A 12707-nucleotide genomic window follows, 5' to 3' on the forward strand; every position below is an offset into this window, starting at 1 on the left:
ACCACCAGTTCCAAATGACTTTGCAATGAGTGCCTAGCACAGTGATCTCTAAGAGTGGAAATTCAGAGACCAGTACGACAACATGGAAGGCCCAGTTTTTTTCCTGCTCTGGCCAAGGAAAAATTCACATCCCTAAAGCTGAACCCTGGCCTGATTCCCCAGAATTCTAAGACTTAGGTCAATGTAGAAAGAGATTTCCTGAAGGTGAAGTTTACAAAGATAATGAAGGAGAACAGCTGAGGCAAACTTGAGAATCTCCTTCCTTGGAGGTAGCTAAGGAAGGTCCCCATCACTCTGGAAGCCCTATGACCCTATGAAACATGATAGATCCTAATAGTTATCTGGTATCATCTAGGTATGGTAAGGGGATGAAACAGAAGTTGTTCAATGTTCTTTCCAACTCTATAATTCAAACATAGAGTCAACATTGGTGAGTAGATGTATTCTAAGACCATGAAGACTCTTTGGGGGGCCTGGTCTTTTTCCAGCAAGGTGGGAATGGGAGAGGGCAGACATCATAACTATTATAGTCTCGCCCAAATTGGTATGTCACTAGGTAAAGGACATGGAACTTGGGGTCAGAAAACCTAGATTTGAATGTGAGCAGTGGATCCAAAGGTGGACCTGGAGCAAGGAAGACCCCAGTCCATGTCTTGTCTCTGATCCTTAACTGTCTGGGTAAGCTGGGCAAGGTATTCATTGTCTTTGAGTCTCAGTTTTGTCAACTGTAAAAATAATGTCTGTATGACCAACCTCATAGGTTTGTAATAATGTATGTAATGTCCTTTGCAAACCTCAAAGAGATGCATATATGTCAGCTATTATTATTTTTACTAAATCCTGACTTTGCTACCTACTACCAGGGTGACTGTCAGTACGCAGGTCATTTATCCTCTCTGGTCGGCATTTTCCTCACTGTAAAATGAAAGGTTGGACGAGTTGAACTCTAAGATCCCTTATATGTAACCCTATGTGATGAAAGGCCTTTCTCTACTACAACTATATCTATGGCCAAAAAGGGTGGTTCCAGCTCCCTCAATTTCCTCAGGGCTATACTAAGTCAAAAGAGGCCTAAGTTTGAATGCTTCCTCCAAAAATTACTTATTTATGTGACCATGGCAAAGGCATGTAACTTGTATTACCCTTAGTTTCCTCATCTGTAAAAAGGAGATTAATATTTACAGTAGTACATGCCTCACAGGGTTGTTCAGCTCAAATGAGATATTATTTATAAAGCACTTTGTAAACTTTAAAGCTCTATATAAGTATTATTATTATCACCTAGTATTATCATTACTAAAACTGCTTTACATAGTGAATGTGAATTTACATAGTTCAATGAATGACTTGCTGGAGATCTCAAAAAGACAAGAAACTAACTGCTTGTTATATTTCAGTGGCTTCATAGAGGAAAACTGGTATAGGCCGGATGTACCTGAAGGGGAAAAGCTTATTTTCTCTGCCCTGCATCATTTCCTTAATTGTTTTCCTCAAAGAATAAACATTTCTTTTACTCACTCCATTGGGAATTCTGTTAAAAAATGGTATAAGAATGTTAGTATGAAGCTTGGCTTCCCACAGAACTGAATCACAGTATGGAAAGGGACCTCAGGAGGTCACATGGTTCACTCTTCTTCATTCCAGACCACACCTAAACTGTTCCTGAAAAAACCACAGGCCCATAGAGGACAGCTGGACTACTGAGGTCATTTAGTCCAATCTCCTCATTTTTACAAATGCAGAAAATGATTTAATAAGTAGAGGTTGATTGATCCCATTTCCTTAGTTACAGTATTTTAGACCTGTATTTTAACTATGTTATTTTAACTTTAACTGTGACCATTGACTGCTCCTACAATGAAACTAGTTATATCAAGTGTCACCTCTTCCAAAAGGTCATTGCTTTGCCAACAAGAATGAAGACCTTCTTCAACTAGGAGATTTCCTAACTTATTGGATTTTTACCCCATTTCCCTATCCCTCCCCCCAAAAAGGCAGTGTAGGGAGTATAATGGAGAAAGGCACTACATTTGGAGGCAGAAGATCTGCCTTTGAACGCTGGCTCTTTTACTCACCACCTTGATCAGTGTCTGCTTAATTCTTTTCTCAGTGTTGTTCTTTTTGAAAAATTAACTGAATTTTGAAAATCAGCACGTACCTGCTTTATCCCCCCCTTCCCGAATGAGAACAACAGAGAAACAAAAGCATTCCTATAAACACGCACAGTCACATAGTCAGATTTTCATTCTTTACCACCCAAAAGGGAGTGATGGAGATTTCTGTACGTCCTTAGTTAAGTGTTCTTACTCTGGAAGCCAAGATAGCAGACTAAGCAGTAAATCGCCGTAACTCTCCCATATTCACCTCCAAACAACTATAAAATCATGCCTTAGAATATATCTTAGAACAGTAGAAACAGCCAAAAGACAGGGTGAAACAATCTTTGAGCTCGAGAAACTTGGAAGATTGGCAGGAAAGATCTGTCTCATTCAGGTAAAAGGGGAGTGTAGTCCAGGACAGGTAGCTTCCCAGGAAGCTAGCAGCAAGACCCATCTCAGCAAACCAGCAGTAGATCCTTAGCCCCAGTGCAGTGAAGAAGATAAATGTCAATGGAGTCCCGTGGTGCCCCAACATAGACAGGGAAACATGCAGACTCCAGCTCTGAGAACCCCATGTGCTTTAGCACAGCCCTGGGCAAAAAAGTAACTTCTAGCAGCCAGACCTCAACATGCTTCAGTGTAGCCTGGGGTAAACAGGTAGATGTCAACCCTATGGGTGCCTAAGCAAATAGGCAGTGTATCCCCTGGGAATGCAGAAACATCCCACTGGCCTCAGAAAATGCTAGACACCAGCCCTAGGACCCTGGCCCAACACCAGGTAAGCTGCCAGACCCTTATGGCCTCCAGCAGCACTGGTCACTCCTCCACCCACCCCAATCCCCTCAGTGCACCACCAGACACAAAAGTGCCCTGTGGGCCTCAGGGCAACATCAGTGCAATACCAGGCAAACAGCCAGGTTTGTAGCCCCTGGTACAAGAAGCCTGAGACAGTGTCCCTTCTACCTCAGGAGCAGAGCTCAAACTTAAAAGAAAGGAAAAAGTCCAAAAAAGATGAAAAAAAGGAACAACAACAAAAAAGAATCTGACCATAGGAAGGTATTTTGGTGACATGAAGATCAAGACACAAATTCAGAACCCCAAAGAAAAATGGGAAGTGGTCCCAAACCCAGAAAGAACTCATGGAAGAAACTCAAAAAGGAGCTTAAAAATCATATAAGAGTTAGAAGAAAAATTAGAAAAAGAAATGAGATTGATGCAAGAGAATTATGCAAAAAGAGTCAATACCCTGGAAAAAAGAAAACAATTGCTTAAAAAGTAGAATAAGTGAAATGGAAAAGGAGATACAAAAATCCATTAAAGAAAGCAACACCTTAAAAAGTACAATTGGCCAACAGTCTACTTGTCAGATCTATGAGGAAGGGAAGAATTAATGACCAAACAAGAGATAGAGAGCATTACAAAATGTAAAACAGATAATTTTTATTACATTAAAATAAAAAGTTTCTGTATAAACAAAACCAATGCAAACAAAATTAGAAGGGAAGAAGAAAGCTGGGAAATAATCTTTACAGTAAGTATCTCTGATAAAGGTCTCAATTCTCAAAAATGTAGAGAACTGAGTCAGAATATGAGCTATTTCCCAACTGACAAATGGTCAAAGCATATGAACAGGCAGTTTTCAAATGAAGAAATCAAAGCTATCTATAAGCATATGAAGAATTCTCTATACCACTTTTGATTAGAGAAATACAAATTAAAACAACTCTGAGGTAATACCTCACACCTATCAGATTGGCTAATATGACAAAAAAGGAAAATGATAAATGTTGGAGAGGATGTGGGAAAATTGGGACATTAATGCATTGTTGGTGGAGTTGCGAACTGATCCAACTATTCTGGAGAGCAATTTGGAACTACGCCCAAAGGGCAACCAAACTGTATGTAGCCTCTGATCCAGCAACAACACTGCTAGGTCTATATTCCAAAGAGATCATAAAAAAGGGAGAAGGACCCACATATGTAAAAATACTTATAGCAGCACTCTTTGTGGTGGCAAAATATTAGAAACTGAGGAGGCACTCATCAATTAGGGAATGGCTGAAAAAGCTGTGGTATATGAATGTAATAGAATACTATTGTGCTATAAAAAATGATGAACAGGAAGATTTCAGAAAAACCTGGAAAGGTTTGTATGACATGACACAAAGTGAAAGGAGCAGAACCAGGAAAATGTTGTACACAGTATCAGCAACACTGTGTGATATTCAAGTATGAATGACTCAGCTCTTCCCAGCAACACAATGATCCAAGACAAAGGACTCAGGAAAGAAAATGCTTGTCCACATCCAGATAAAGAACTGAAGCACTCTGAATGCAGACTGAAGCATATTTTTTTCACTTACTTTATTTTTTTGTGTGTTTTTTTTCCTTTTGATCTCTTTCTTCTTTCACAACTGTGACTAATATGGAAATATATTTTCCATGACAGCACATGTATAACCTATATCAAATTGCCTATCCATATTTTGGAAGAGGGGAGGAGAGAGGGAGGGAGAAAAAGTTGGTACTCAAAATCTTATAAAAATGAATGATAAAAATTGTCTTGACATGTTATTGGGGGAAAAATACTATTTAAAACAACAACAATAACAAAAACTCAAAAGTAAATAAAAGCAAACAATTCCATGGCCAGTTGTCTTAGAAAGTGATTTGAACATAATTATGGTATCTAATTAAATAGTCACAAGCAATTCTTTTGTCTTGGAGAGGATCATATTTAATGTTCCATTTAACTGGTGAACTGTCAAAGAACACCAAAAGGGAAAATTTATGATATTAGTAACTAAAAGATATAGAGCAGAAACATCAGACTATCTGAAGATGATTAATAAAAATACCTATCAATTATGAAAAAATAAAAAGTTCCCCCCCCCACCCCCAGGACTAATCCTTCCCTTAATCTATCCTAACTCTAACTTTCCCTTCTCCCCTTTTCCTATTTCCCAGCTTAGTGAAATGTATTTTTGTACTGTGTGTGTGTGTGTGCTCACACACACACACACACATTATTCCCTCCTTTGACCAGTTCTGATGAGAATGAGGTCCAAATGTCAGTCTCTCCTCCTCCTTCCTCCTTGTTGGTATGGACTTTTATTTGTATGCTCTATGTAAGAAAATTTTCTTTAACTTTCCTTTCCCTCCCTTCTCTAGTACATTTGTTTTCCCTTCTCTTTACATTCTTCTTTAGATCATCAAGACAGGTAACAGAACCAACTCCCAGGCCTTCTGTCTGCTTAGACTCTCTCTGTGGTCCCTGATGATGACAGGGCTCACAAGGGACACGTGTGTCATCTCGTGTTAGAGAACAATCAGTTTACCCTTGTCTTGTCACTTATGGTTGCTCCTTTTTAGTTCTGTTTCTTTTCATTTCTATATTCGAACTTCAACATTTCTCAACTGCTCTGGTCTTTTCATCAGGAATGCTTGGAAGTCCTGTATTTCATTAAAGGTCTATTTTCTCCCCAGTGGGATTATACTCAATTTTTCTTGCTAAGTTATTCTTGGCTGTAAGCCTATATCCTTTGCCTTCTGGAATTCTGGAATACCAAGTTTTCCATGCTTTTATAGTGGTGGCTACTAAATTGTATAGAATTTTGACTGTGGCTTCTCAGTACTTGAATGCTTTCTTTCTGGCTCTTTGCTGCATTTTTTTTCCTTTGACTTAGAAGCTCTGGATTTTGGGAAAAAACTTTCTTTCCTTCCTTTTCTTCAGGAGGTAGCTAGTGGATTCTTTCTGTTTTCACTATGTCCTGTAGTTCTAAGAAAGATGGATGGTTTTACGATTTCTTGCAGTATTATATGTAGACTCTTTTGTGATCATAATACTCAGGCATGCCAATAATTCTTATATTTTTCCTCCCTAATACCTGTTCAGTTGTTTTTTGCTATGATATACCTTATATTTTCTTCTTTTTTCTCCAGCCTTTTTAACTTCATTTTATTATTTCTTATTGTTTCATGGAGCCATTTGTTTCTGTTTGATCCATTAAATTTTCAGGGAGTTTGTTTCTTGGGCAAGTTGTACCTCTAGTGCCAAGTTGTTAATTCCCTTTCCAGTTTTTTCTTCCACAGTTTTCACTTTTTCCCTAAATTTTTTTCCTCTAGCACTCTCTTTTCATTAATAAAAAGTTTTTTAAAATCTTGCTTCATTTCATTTAGTAATTCTGGTTGGATTTATGCCCAAGCTGTGTTTGGCCTGAGGCTTTGCTTGTAGATGTTTTGGAGTCATCCTCTTCTTCTGGGATAATATCTTGAATGTCCCAATTGTATAAGTTTTTAATGCTGCAAATCCCTTTTTATTTGTTCATTCTTCCATATTATGTCTGTATTTCAGACCTGATGTTAGAGTTTGGTGCTATGAACTTTTGGAGGAAGGTCTGAACTCCTCCTGGTGCTGCTTTCTTGGAGTTTTGAGTATTATGCTATCCCAGGATCTCAGGGACATCTCAGGCTGGACCTGCAAGCTATCAGTGCTCTCAAAGTAGTCTGCCCAGAATCTGGTTGCTCCCCCTCTTGTTTGAGCTTTGTAAGTTCTTGACCTAGGTTTGGGTTGGAGTGAGAGCAGACTGCTGCTGGCCTCAGCTAGTTCAGTGACAAAACTGTGGGCTTGCCTTGGGTCAGGGATTCCTGCATTGGTTATTTCTCTGTAGGCTTTGGACTGGGCTAGAAGCTGGAATTGAGACCGTGATCCACTCCTGTGGTGTAAGCCATACAGTTGCTACTTGCTTCTGAACTTGCTGTTCTCAGTATACAGATTAGGAACTATGACTACTCTTTACCCAACAATGCCACCCCTAGGCAGCTGGTGGTGCATTGGACAGAATTCTGGGCCTGAAGCCAGAAAGACTTGAATTCAAATCCAGTCTCAGATACTAGCAGAGTGACTCTGGGCAAATCACTTAGCCTCAGTTTCCTCAGTTATAAAATGGATATAAGAGCTCCCACCTTGCAGTGTTGTTGTGAGGCTCAAATGAAATAGTATTTGTGAATCACTTAGCATAGTGCCTAGTACATAGCTGGGATTGTAGGAATGCTTATTCCCTTCTCTTCTCTAGACAAAGCTCCCCTTCTGAGTCCTCCCTGGATCTGTGATCCAGAATTGGGTAGTGAGCCACAGAGTGGCCAGTAGGCACTTGTGGCTGCACCCTCCATGGAGCCTCTGTATGCTGGCTGTGTGACCTCTTCTTGCATGGCTGTGTAGGTTATCTCTGCACCAGAGTGCTCTGGCTTCATCCACTCCAGACTTTATCCCTATTGTCCAAAGACCTCTCTGTTTCCCTATGCTAACCTAGGCTGGAAAAATGACTTGTGATTTTTTTCTTAGATTTCTCCATCGGGATTTGGTCTAGTGCATCTTTTACATCTGTTTGGAAGAACTGCGGGATAGGGAACTTGCTCTACTTCTTCCTGCTTCTCTACTACTTTGGCTCTGCCTGTTTCCCCTCAAGGATCTACTACAATATTTATAAGTATCACCATTGGTTCTGCTTCAATCTGTGCCCTAGTTCCTCTTCCCTGAGCTGTGTTGATGGGAACTAGCTGCTCACATCCACCTAGAAACTAACTTCCTAGCCCTTTACCTAGTTTGGGGGTTGTCCTTCATTGTTAGCCATTTCTCCACGATGATCTATAAACTGAATTTATTTTGTCTATTTCCTGCTCCTTTATCCACTGCTTTCTCTTGGAACTCTTTCAAATTGTACACAGGTTTTCCCTGATAACATGTCCAATGTAACCAAACAAACTGGCCCCCTAGCAACATTAGAGTTGCTGGTCTCTGTGAGGGATGAGGTTGGGGCAGCGATAGTTCAGTATATTTGGAGTGAATTAAAAGACATCTCAACAGAATATCAGTATTAAAAACAAATTAAAAAAAAACACACATGACCAAACACCCAAAGGAAACTCTCTTTCAGCATGTGGCCTATGGTGTAATATTACTGAATACTGCAAGTCAGTGTTTCTAAAGGCCATATTTAGGCTGGATTCCCACAGAGACATGTACTTCCAGTTGGCATTCACCTGATCTGATGTGAACAATACACTTTCAAGAACATTAGTATGAGTTAATTCATCTACCTTTTTACCACTGTGCTCCAATAACAAGAGTTTCTGTAATTGCTTAAAGACTCCTCAGTTTTTTTAATTTAGGATGTCAGTTGCTTATTTATCAATTTCTAATTTTACAGAATAAAATTCTTTCCTTACTGTTTTTATATGTCATCAAAGCATCAGGCTGACAGGGAATCTATCCATGATCTTTTCATTTTCAAATTCAAAGTTCTAGACAGAACTAACTAAATAGGAAAACAGTAATCTTAAAAACATGGCAATCATATCCTTGCTTCTATATTTCCTAATTGTGAGAACACATTCAAAGTAGAATATCTGTCTCTCTTTAGTATATACACATATACACATACCTCTATATGTGTACAGATAGTTCTGGCTTTAAATTTGTATTATGCAATTTTGACTTATGTAAAGTATTCTGAAAGAAATCTGCATTCCAGAAAAACCACCTGTGTTAACTTAACTGTATAGTACTGTGTGCAACAACAACAAAAACAAAAACCAAACTCTCCAAATGAAAACAGAAAAAAAGGATGCAAGGAGAGACTGCTATCTCTGCCACCACCATACTGGGGGCTTGTCTTGAGACCTCCTGAATGAGAGAAGAGGCCTTTGTCCTGCTCTGCCCAATCACTGGCTTTCTGAGTGCCCAAGTGTCTGTCTTCTGTCCATTAGTGCTCACGTACTATGTGTATGTCCCTGGACCCCATGTTGCCCATCCTGTCTTGTCTGTGTCTGTGGCCAGCTTGGTTCTGGTCAGGCCCCACATGGCTGGCCCTGACTGTCTTTCTCCTACTGCTCTAGTTTCTCTGACGCTGGCCCCCTTGTGTCTTTGAACTGGGTGACAGTCCCCTCCCTCCATGGGTGTATGGTTCCCTTTTTGTCTACCTCCCTTCCCCAAGGCAAAACTGCATTACATAGAGGTCTATGGAATGTCCACTTATGTAAAATGAGAACTGTCTGTATATGTATGTGTGTATGTATAAAGACCCACACGCATATGTGTAGATAAATATAACAATTTAAAAAATCTAAATCTATAGAGTTATTAGGAATTTCCAGTGTGGAAAACTGCTCCACCAGATGTAGACCAACAACTCATCTTAGATAATTAGGGTACCAAGAGGTTAAGTGACTTGGGATGGTCATAAAGCTAATATATATATGAAATAGGCCTTGAATGTAGTTTTTTTTTTTTTTAAAGCAATTGGGATTAAGTAACTTGCTCAAGGTTACACGGCCAGTTATTTCTGGGTGTGGTGCTAAGTATCCGAACCTGGATTTGATCCCCAGGTCATCCTGACACTGGAGCCGGTGCTCTTACTCACTGAGCCACCTGGCTACCCCTAAGCAACTGGGGTTAAGTAACTTGCTTAAGGTTACATGGCCAGGTGTTTCTTAGTGGGTGCTAAGTGTCTGAGCCCGGATTTGATCCCCAGGTGATCCCAACACTGGAGCTGGTGCTCTTACTTGCTGTGCTACCTGGCTGCCCCATTGAATGTAGTTCTTACTGACTCCTCTATTCTCTATGTCATTTGCTATTACATTTTTTTATCTATTACTTCTCCCTGATGGGGGAATAATTCCTTTGTTTTCTTAACAAAAAGGATCCACAAGTCAGCTTTGGATGATATCTAACAGTCACAAGAACATGTGGAAGCAGATTATCAAGCTGTTAGGAATGTGAGCTGTGATTCTGAGTACCATGATACAACATACTCTGGGAACCCATGGACACACTGGCTCACAGACAGACCCAGTGTCTGAAGGGAAGTGTCACTTATCCAACATTTTGTACTTGTATTCAAACAATATACAACTTTTATGAGATAATTTTTCAGCCAGATTTTCCCGAGTCAGAAAACTGTTCCTAAGCCTCACATTAATTACTTCAGAAATATATTAATGATTTTTCAACCAATAGGATGTCTGCTGAAAGAGTTACTATTGATTAGCTTTACAGACAACCATTTTCACCTAGGCTTGCTAGCCAAGAACAGTGACTGCTCATTTTGTTATGGATCAGCTTCATGGAGAGGCCAAGAGAGCAAAAGCATCCTGGCAACTATGAGTTCTGTGCTTTTGGGGCAAGTTCGCTCTTTTGTCCCACAAAGTTTCTTAATGATCCAGTGATCCTCCCATTCACAGTGACGATAATCACTGAGATCAGTCATTTCAATGACATAACTGTTGTAGGCTAAAACTTAAGTTTCTTAGACAACTTCCTTTATGAGAATGTGGGCTAATTATGTCACCTCTCTTGGGCTCAACTTCTACATTTGTAAAATGAAGCGATTAGTCTGGATGATCTCAAAGGATTAGTTCCTTCTAAGCCAGGATCCTATAAAATGGGGTGACCTAGAATATGGTTTCTTTTAGTCCCAGGAGTACTGGGCCTGTGTTAATTTTCTGAGCTGTACTAAAGCATTAGTTAGTAGGCTGGAGTAGTAAAGTTACTGCCTTCACCTTACCCTTAGAGACCTGAAATAGTGAAGGTCTTCCTAAGTTTCTATCTTTCACTGAGGGAGTGGTTCTGGTACATGGTAGGTTCTAATCCAGGGGGTGGGGAACCTGTGGCTTTGAGGCCACATGTGGCCTTCTAGGTCCTTGGGTATGACCTTTTGACTGAGCCCAAGTTTTAAAGAACAAATCCTTTTATTAAGGAGATTTGTTCTGTGAAGTTTGGATTCAGTCAAAGGGCCACATCTGAGGACCAAGAGGGCCACGTGTGGCCTTGAAGTTGCAGGTTACCCACTCCTGATCTAATCTAATCCAACCCAATAAGTATCTATTAAGTATCCACCATATATTAGGCAGCTAGGTGGCTCAGTGGATACAGCACTGGGCCTGGAGTCAGGAAGAGCTGAGTTCAAATCTGTCCTCAGATACTGACTTAGCTGTGTGACTCTGGGCAAGTCACTTAACCACTGTTTGCCTTAATTCAGAGAAGAAGGAAGTGGCAAGTCACTCCAATATCTTTGCTAAGAAAACCCCATAGACAGTACTAGCATACTATGGTTCACAGGGTCACCAAGAGTTTGACACAACTGCCACAACAACAACAAATATATTGGGCACCAGGTTCTGGGAAAGCAAAGACAAAATACCAAGCTGTTCCTGCTTTCAAGAAGCTTGTAGGAAAAAAAAGAAAGGAGGATATGGTATGTTGACAGATAAACAGAGAAATAAAAATAAATATAATATATAATATATATTATATAATATAATAATATAAAATAAATATAAAAAAATAAAAATAAAGATATATACAATCATTTGAGGAGGGAAAGAACACTCAATAACAACTAAGGGGATTGGGAAGGGTCTCCTGTGGCATCTCACTCACTGAGTCTGGGCCACAGGACTGGGGAAGATCTGTGTGAAGAACATCCTGCTTGATGCACTCACCTGCTCTGAAGAGAGCCCCAGCAGCATAGTGCATTGCCAGAGAGTGGATGAGCTGCCTGGCAGTTGTGAAGATGGGTCCTCGTTCGAATAGTGAGAAGGCAAGAGGTGTGTGATCTGAAGCAATGTACAGTTTCAGGGATGCATGGATACTGACCAAGAGGTTCACTGGCTGGATGGCCAGTCTCCTTAATTTCACTGGATTAACTAAAGCTTTGGCATGCTGTCTGACTTGCTCAGGCAACTGCTGTGTGAGACCCGAGTGTCTCTTAGAATGACTAGCCATTTTGCTGTTGGGAAGATAAGTATCAAAGAGAGTTTTGATGTAGTAAACAAATGTGTCTTCTACATATAACCTGGCCGGTTTCAGTTCAAAACTAAACTCATTAATATCGAACATGAAGTTTTGTTTCTCAGACAAGGTGATACAAAGTTTGATAAAGCAATTTTCTTTATAGTCTTCCAAATCTTTGCTAGATATGAGGAGATTATGCATTCTGGACCACTGGATAGTTTCTACTTTTTCTCCCTGGCAGACCAGGACAGGAAAGTGGAAGTTGGATTTGTTATAGAGTTGATTGTCCAGCTGAAAGTCTCCACAGAAGACCTCCAGGCTGTAAAGCTGAGGGAATCCTGCCGCAGCACCTTCAAGAGGTAGGGCTCTGAGGTAGCTGGCCACTGGCTCCATGTTCAGAAAAATGTTATCCAGCGTGAGCCGTATAAGTTCAGATGATGTTTTGTGGTGGGTGAGATCATCAAATACTGCAAGGCTTGACTGAGTGATGAACACTTTTAGTGTAAGACTCTTCCCCAGAGTCCTAGAGGAACAAAAAAGAAAAAAAAGATGATTATCCCGTTTTATGACAATTCTTCACCAAACACCTCCTGGTGTGACACAAGACTGCACATGAAACAAGTAAGAGCACAAATGTCAGTACATTATGTCTAGATTGAACCAGTCACACCCCAACAGCAATGGGAAATATTCCCAATGGGACTGTTACAAGTTCCTGTTGTGTCTTTCTATGCAATTCTTTATCAACACCATGTTTTCACTCTAAGGTCCCTGTAAGTCATGCACATTTATTCACTATCATGATCATCGGAGAG

The 12707-nt window shown here is 40.1% G+C and overlaps 1 protein-coding gene across 8 annotated transcripts in view; it reads right to left on the bottom strand.

Moving 5' to 3' along the window:
• The window catches only part of VPS13B (vacuolar protein sorting 13 homolog B), a 1080499-nt gene that overhangs the window by 20680 nt on the left and 1047112 nt on the right, over positions 1-12707 (bottom strand). For all 8 annotated transcript variants that reach the window (XM_069081095.1, XM_069081089.1, XM_069081092.1 and 5 more), the window contains one exon: positions 11601-12415. In XM_069081095.1, coding sequence (XP_068937196.1) covers positions 11601-12415 — 815 coding nt within the window. The remainder of the gene's footprint in view (positions 1-11600; positions 12416-12707) is intronic.

The sequence above is a fragment of the Petaurus breviceps genome, unplaced genomic scaffold (assembly GCF_028583685.1).
Source record: "Petaurus breviceps papuanus isolate PSGF00001 unplaced genomic scaffold, PetGlider_PUasm1.0 98, whole genome shotgun sequence".
Classification (NCBI taxonomy): domain Eukaryota; kingdom Metazoa; phylum Chordata; class Mammalia; order Diprotodontia; family Petauridae; genus Petaurus; species Petaurus breviceps.